The sequence below is a fragment of the Lotus japonicus genome, chromosome 4 (assembly GCF_012489685.1).
Source record: "Lotus japonicus ecotype B-129 chromosome 4, LjGifu_v1.2".
Lineage (NCBI taxonomy): Eukaryota > Viridiplantae > Streptophyta > Magnoliopsida > Fabales > Fabaceae > Lotus > Lotus japonicus.
In genome coordinates, this window is record NC_080044.1 from 54,815,242 (window position 1) to 54,822,970 (window position 7,729).

A 7,729-nucleotide genomic window follows, 5' to 3' on the forward strand; every position below is an offset into this window, starting at 1 on the left:
TAAAGTGACGCCACCGAAATCGGGGTGTTACACCTGAAATCAATAAATAAATTAAATTATAAAAAAAAAATCTTGTAAAACAAACTTCAAGTGATAAGAAACCACAAAAGAATTCCTTAGTATTGATTTCCAATTGATTCAACACTAACTAACCATAAAAATACAAAACTTTTGCCTTCACTTGGACCTTGGATGCCTCAGAAGCAGAAGATCCAACGAGAAATTGATCATCTTCTCTCAACTGGAAATCAACCATTTTCTCCTGACCAGATCCAACAAAAGATATTTTCATTGAGGAATGCCCCATCGCGACCCTTGACAAGATTGAGGTGAGGGTCGACCTCTTCGGCACCGTCAATGGCGAGATCGAGGTAGGTTGTCATCGAGGACGACTCCATTCGCTTGGAGGTTGGGATGCTAGCCCATGATGTCGGTGAATTGATCGGGGAAGATGAGGTGGTTGAGCTTGGTGATGAAGAAGTGGTGGTGGTGGAGCCGGTTCCACGAAACCAACACCCCTCTACGTGTCTCAACCTCACGACCATCCATAACAACATCAATAGAAGAAGAGGAAACATATGTGATGAAATCAAAGATTGAAAGGAAATAAGGGGTGAGGTAGACACCAACTGCGAGAGTGATGAAGAGCGAGCCACTCAAGAAGAGAACATTGTTGCAGCTCAGATGCCAACCAACCAAGGCCATGGGAACAAACAACACTGCCGCCAACAACCCCTCTCGGTGAAACATACGCCACCACCGTAGTTCGGGGCCATTGTAGCGTTTAGGTAATATGTAGGAAAAAATTAAAAACTAATTACTTTTTTAATCTAAAATAAAATAGGGTTGGTTACCTCTTGGTAACTGGTGATAGAAGGTAAAATGAAACTTGTGCAACCTTACACTTATTGAGTTCTTTTAGTTTCTTACAAAAGTGCATTATTGTGCTTGAGTTGACACAATAATGCTCATACTAATCATTCATTGAAGAGGAAAGCACTCTGTGAGGAGCAATGCTACATTCGAAACTTTTTTTTGGGTTATCCATGTTTTATGATGATGATAATGGTGGTGTACCAGAATAGTCTCTCTATATTTTAGTTAGTTATAGGCTTAATTGCAGTTTTAGTCCCTGATGTTAGACCCTTGTGCAATTTGAATCCCTTTTGTTTAAAACGAGCAATTTTGGTACACGAAAGAGCAATATGTGACAATTGGGTCCTTCCGTTAATTCTCCGTCAAAGGTTAACGGAAATCGCTGAGCTGGCATGCCCATTAATATTTTATTAATATTTTTCCACTTAAGCATTTTTTTTACATATCACCTTCTTCAACCTTCATACCTCCTCCTCTCCTTCAAACACAAATTTAGAACTTTAACACCTGGGTTTGAAAAAATTATGAACCTAGAAAAAACATAGTCGGTGAACAAATCATTCTCGTCTTCCCCTTTCCTTCTCCTCCCTCATCTCCAATCACCCCAAATTACCCCATACCCTTTTCAACCTAGAAATATCAATCTTCAAGAAAATCATAAAGCCAACATCTTCCACACACTTTCTTAATCTCATTACTCGCTCCCTTGAAAAACCCATCAACAATACCAACAATTTTTACTGGCAATCAATAATACTCTGCTTTCTGGGAAATAATACCATGCTTTTAAGCCATGAAAAGAAGACTAAGAGAAAAACCCTAGCCATCAAGAGGAGACAGGAGCGAAGAGAAGAGTGTTTGGAGCGAGTGACCACCATCCTCCGCCACCACCTCACGCTTCCACGCTCTGCTCACTCGTCCTCTCATCCCTCTTCCTCTCAACCTCAAAACCCTCCAGCCTCAAAACAACAATGGGTATCAGTGTAGATCTGGGTCTGAGATCTGAGTTTCAAGGTGTAGATCCGGGTTTGCTCACCGGAGGCGGAACTAACAGCGTTGATTGCGCCGGCGGTGATGAAGACGACGTCGACTTGGGCATTGACAACGACTGCGGAGTGGAGATCTGAATCGAGTTGAACATGTTGTTGTTTAGGTTAGAGGGAGGGGAAGAAGATGAAGAAAGTAGAGAAGATGAAGATGCAGGATTTTTTTTATTTTGTTGAATATCAATTTTTTTGGTGATAAAGATTCAGTTCATGTTTAATTTGACAGTAAGGAATTAGTAAGATTTTGATAGTTTTTAATTTTAAGATTATATTCTAATTAATTTTTTATAGGCTGTTTAATTAACTTTTTTTTAATTCACTGTTTAATCAACTTTAAGTTAAGCAAATTTTGTTATTTTTTTATACTTAATGATGTGGCAGTCTAGATCCATGTTACTGATGAGTTCCACATAGACTAACTCTGTTAGCAATTTTGACGGAAGGACTTAATTGTCACATGTTGATCTTTTGTGTACCAAAATTGCTCATTTTAAACAAAGGGGATTCAAATTGCACAAAGATCTAATATCAGGGACGAAAAGTGCAATTAAGCCTTAGTTATAATACTTGGTGTAACAGATTATATATTGGAATAGTTCACTCCCGACTGGAGCATTTATCGCGGACATATTATGTTCTTTAATATTATTTTTTTGGCTTTAAGTTAACTTGGAAACAAATCCTATCACATCTTTTATTTTCAATCTTCGTAATAACACAAGCATATACAGCACGTGCCATAGATTATTCATGATTATATAGAGATAGTATTTAGAGTTAGATATACAATCCATAGAAAATAATGAAGTAGAAGAACCAGTAGAGTCATAAGTTACTAGCTACGATCAATCAAAACTATAACAAAAACTGAAATTGTTATTTGTATACATTTTGTTCTAACCCCATAGGTGAGACTATAAAAGTATGAATATGATAAAGTCCTAATGAGAGTAGGATTGTGGACTATGTAGATGGCATACTGGTTGTCACAATAGTAGGTTTTTTTATTATTTTATTTCCATGAAAACAGGGCAATAGAAACACAGTATTTAGTGATGGATTTCTCAGAGTCCAAACTGGATGCCTAACTGGAGTCATAAAATCATCAATTTTGAGGTCAGATGATGTAGAGAAAAACAGACCTTTACCCGGAAAGACATGCAAGATCCAAAAGAGTCTTGGCACAACTTGAAGATGTGCTTCATAGGTCTAGAAGCAAATTGAATTAAGTACTAGTCAACCAAGGCAATATCAAGTCAAGTTGTAGTGAGATATAAGAGCCAATCAACCATTCTTTTGTAGGTAGGTGCATCGGCAAAGTGGGGTTTCTTGCAGCCTGCAATTTCGTAGAGGGATCAATACAAGTAGAGGCTAGTTTGGCTATAAGCTTCCTATTGTCAGCCAGCAACTCCAAAGCACAGTTCCTCTGATCTGGAAATCTCTAGATCCCAAAAATAACTAAATGAACCAATGTCTTTGATTAATTTATCATCACTCATCAGGAACTGTTTCATGCAGATAGTTTCCTGCATTAACTTCTCGCCAAGACTATATCACTAATAAATACCAAGAGAGGAGTGAAATGAAGAATAAATAGTCTTAACAAGAGGTAGTAATATATAGAGGATTCAACATGTTGATGAGACTATAAAAGAGGAAACAACTTCAAGTACCATTATCTACTAATTTGTTATAGTCCATAAAAGAACTTATTAAAAGTATATGATAAAGAGAGAACAACAGAAGACACAATAGTTAAGTGGGTCTCACACCTTTGCCTACGTCCACAAAAACAAGTTAACAAAAATGTTCACCAAATCAAATAAATACTGCATATTTTCTAGACAAACGTAAAAATTCACCCTAGATAGTGTATCACTTGTGGACCCAAGTTGCTCAATGCCTCAATCATTATTAGTACACTTCTTCTAGTAAATTCTTTTGATTCATTATTTAACAACTAAAAAAGAGGAGTACACTCTTTTGATTCATGATTTAACACTAAAAAGAGGATTAGAGATGGAAAATTGCAATGAAGTGCTATATCTGGTTGCGAAATCATGAACTGATACATCATCAACAATTTTGCCATGTCAAAAAATAAAACCGAGGTTTCAACTCTTCATACAATGTAACAAGGTCTGTCATCCGCAATGTAACAAGGTTTCAGATCTGCCCCCAGTACATTATCAAATATAAAAGAGATCAAAGCTATAAAACAGGTATTTCCAAGAGAAAACAAATATATTGTTGCAGTCTATGAAATTAAGCACCCTGTGTTGTGTAATACCAGTATACCACTACAACTAAAAGAGAAAAGACTTAGAAATAAAGAAACAATAAGGTGATCAAAAGTGACTTTTACTCAGACATTTTAAATGCGGAATTGAAGTGGAAATCAAAGAAACAATAAGGTGATAATTGAAATAAGATGCGGGAAGCAAAAGGAAAAGCTTATTTGTAGAATCAAGTGGAGCAGGATAAAGTACCTGCACTATTATATGATAGCCGCACATAAAATTTCTTCGATTCTCATCACTGATTCTTAGGTTCCACGATTTATAATAACAGTAAAAGCGGTAGCATGTAAAACTACAAGAGTACCGAAATTATTCTCAGAAAAACCAAGAAAATGATAACTCTTGTTAATCAACAACACAATGAAGGGATGGGGGAGGAGTAGGCAGTAAATTATCCAACCCTGAACAGATAAACAACTTCTCATAAACTTCTAAATCTCAAGCAATCATTTGTAACAGAGAAAGGGAAAGAAATAGATATGAAAATCAACTATTTGAGAGCTTTCTGAATAGACATGACATATACACAGGATAGTAACATGCACTCACAACCAAGGTAAGAATCAGACTTAATTGAAAAAAGCCCAAGCTATGCAGTGACATACCTTATCTCTTCTATTCTTCACACAATATGATGTGAAAACTCCTGTTAAAATTTGAGAAAATGGATCCCTCTCCAACACCTAAAGACATACAACCAGTAATACGTATTCTGAAGTTCAATAAAACTGCAAGCAAAGCATGTGAGCAAGAAAAATTCAGGAAGCTGCATTTATATGGCTAAAATACACTAAAAATTTAAATGGCACCAAATCTACAATGATATTGAAGCCAATCTGGCATACACCAACACTAACAAGGTGCTGCCTTTCTAAGCATACAATGAGCAATGCTTATGAATGAATATGATTAAGTGCAGACGCAGAGGCAGATTTATAGCAGTAAGAGTTCATCCTCATAAGATAATTCATAAGCTTGGCTAGGGAAGCTACACATCAATCTAAATTACAGAACAGAGAAAATGAGAAAAAGTGAAACAGAAACTCCATTGAAACTCAAATTAAGGATCAAACTCAATGTAATCATATAAAATCTTCCCCCATTTCACACACCTTGAAACTGAAACAACAACACTTGTTGCTGCAGCAGCAGCAGGACCTCTAACCCTAATCTTCTCTATCACTACTTTTCTTTTCTTCTTCTTATAGTCTTCCATTTTAGTTAACACCATCTTATTTCCTTTTCTGTGTGTTTTATATTTTATATTTTTTACTCTTAATCAAGTGCGCCTTTGGGGATTTCCCTTAGAACTCCACGTTGAAGCCGACGTGTCAAATTTCTCCAATCATTCTTCTTCGATCCACACGAAACTCAACATGTCAAATTTTAACTCGTTCGTCCACGTGAAATCACCTTTGCGTTGGCTCTTATCTAAAACGCCAGCAAATTTTCCTTTTCTGCACAATCAATCATGATAAGACCTATAAAATTCAACCTCATCTAGGTCATTTCACACTCACTCATTCTCTAATCACACAATCCTCTTTCTCTTAAACCCTATCTCGTTCTCCTCTCGTTCCTGCCGATGGATCCTCATGCCGCCGCCGCCGCCAATGAGGCTGCCTATGCCGCCGCCGCCGCCGCTGCTGATGATTCCGATTCCGATACCGGGAGCAGCATTATCGAAGGAGAGTACCTTGTCCGGCAGGATGGCCGAAGCATGGAGTCCATCCGTGGCAGATTCATGGCGGGACTGGGGTTTCTCGCAGAGAATATCCAGGTGGTTTCAATAAAGAGAAACACTTTTCCGACGGTGATGACGCAGGCGCGTATTGACGCGTTCGAGATCTACGCGCGTGCGACGGCGCGTGCGCGTGATGGCGATGCGAACGTGGAGCATGCATGGTTCGGTGCTCTCGACATGGATGAGATCATGGACATCGTTCGACACGGTTTCAGCAAAGATCAACTCCATGGACATGGCCTGCGTCTCTCTCCAGAGGATTCGCCAATACTATGGCACGTGCCGATTTTATTATTTTATTACGTTTATTATTATTATTATTATTATTATTATTATTATTATTATTATTATTATTATTATTATTATTATACTATGGCACATATTATTGTTTTGAGTTTTGACAATTAAATATAATTTTTGAATCTGAAACAAACAAATGTACTATTATTTTAATCTGACTACTCTGCAATTTTTAAAAAAGAACATTTTTTGTCCTATAGAATCATGAATACGAGATTTGGTCCCTCTAATTGTTTTTTTTCAACATTGAGTCATTCTACATAAATAATGTTCTTTTTTTTTTTGAATTCAAAAAAAAAAAAATTGAAAGATATGCATAATTAATGTTGAAATGATATAAATTGTCTTAAATTCTTCTTCAGATAAAAATATTGTGATTTACATCAACTTTTTCATTAATTGATATTAGACGACAAGTTAATATATTAAACAATATAATTTTTTAATTTTAAACGTAGGTAGAAGACCAAAATCACACATTTCTTTGAAACTTAATTAATAATGATAAAAAAAGTGCTAATTAATAATGATTATAATAACTTTTTTTTCCTTTGTGTGGTGCAGTATGGGAAGGACTTGTACTGACAATGATGGCTTGAAGCACTTGCTGTTGTGTCGTGTTATCTTGGGGAGGATGGCGGTGGTGGCTCCCGGTTCTGAATGCGAACCGATTTCTGAGGAGTACGATACTGCAGTGCATGATGTTTCATCTTTTAAGGAAATCTTCATTTTGAGTAACAACATGAACACACATGTCTTGCCTGAATATGTTTTGAGTTTCAGGGTTCTCCCCCGCACCACAGGTTCGGTTAAGGGTGTGTAGCTATTGCTGAACAATTCATGGTAAAATTATTCACTTGTTCAATTTTTACAGGGCCTTGGAATATGGCTGAGAGACCAATTGCCCCGTCGGTACCGATCGGGACGTTTATCATGGCGTTATCTAGGATTTTGCCTTTGAATGACATGGCCCTCATTTCAAAGTCACACCATGAATTCAATGTAAGTGCTTCTTATCGATTTGCTTATGAAGTTTGAGACAATCATGCATGCATGCACTCTCAATTTTTTTTTTTGTAATTGTTAGTTGAGATTCCTTTGTTTTTCAGGAAAACATTATATCAGGAGAGGTTTTGATGCAAAGGCTAAGAGAGATTGCTGGGGAAAGTCTGTTGATGGAGGTCATGAGCTGTTTTCATTAAGACTCGTGATTGATTAAGAGAAATAAACTCGGTTAATTTCTCGGTTTAGTGCCTCAATGTTTGTTTAATGTGATCCTTATAACTTTGCATGATGGTTTTAATCCAATGAAAATAATATTTTCATTTTTAATATCAATGTTATTTTTTGAGTGTTCCATTCTTCACTTGTTGGAAAATTCAGTTGCGCTTCGGAAAACAATCGAACTGACGCGTTTCACTTAGAACATCTTTTTGCCATTGAATTATTATTCGAGGGAGAAA

At 36.7% G+C, this 7,729-nt stretch overlaps 1 protein-coding gene across 1 annotated transcript; it reads left to right on the forward strand.

The window, feature by feature from the left end:
- The first annotated feature begins 5,807 nt into the window (after nt 1–5,807).
- LOC130712979 (probable inactive poly [ADP-ribose] polymerase SRO2) lies at nt 5,808–7,468 on the forward strand. The gene is made up of 4 exons (XM_057562789.1): nt 5,808–6,241; nt 6,831–7,069; nt 7,141–7,268; nt 7,376–7,468. Exons 1-4 carry the CDS (start codon nt 5,808–5,810, stop codon nt 7,466–7,468), a joined length of 894 nt encoding a protein of 297 aa, XP_057418772.1.
- The last annotated feature ends 261 nt before the right edge of the window (nt 7,469–7,729 follow it).

What these genes read in the sequence shown, in the direction of transcription:
- LOC130712979 (XM_057562789.1), top strand. Translation starts at nt 5,808, where the DNA reads ATGGATCCTCATGCCGCCGCCGCCGCCAATGAGGCTGCCTATGCCGCC. An exon ending in GAGGATTCGCCAATACTATG is followed by an intron (nt 6,242 to 6,830) that starts GCACGTGCCGAT and finishes TGTGTGGTGCAG; the next exon opens with TATGGGAAGGACTTGTACTG. An exon ending in AGTCACACCATGAATTCAAT is followed by an intron (nt 7,269 to 7,375) that starts GTAAGTGCTTCT and finishes TTTGTTTTTCAG; the next exon opens with GAAAACATTATATCAGGAGA.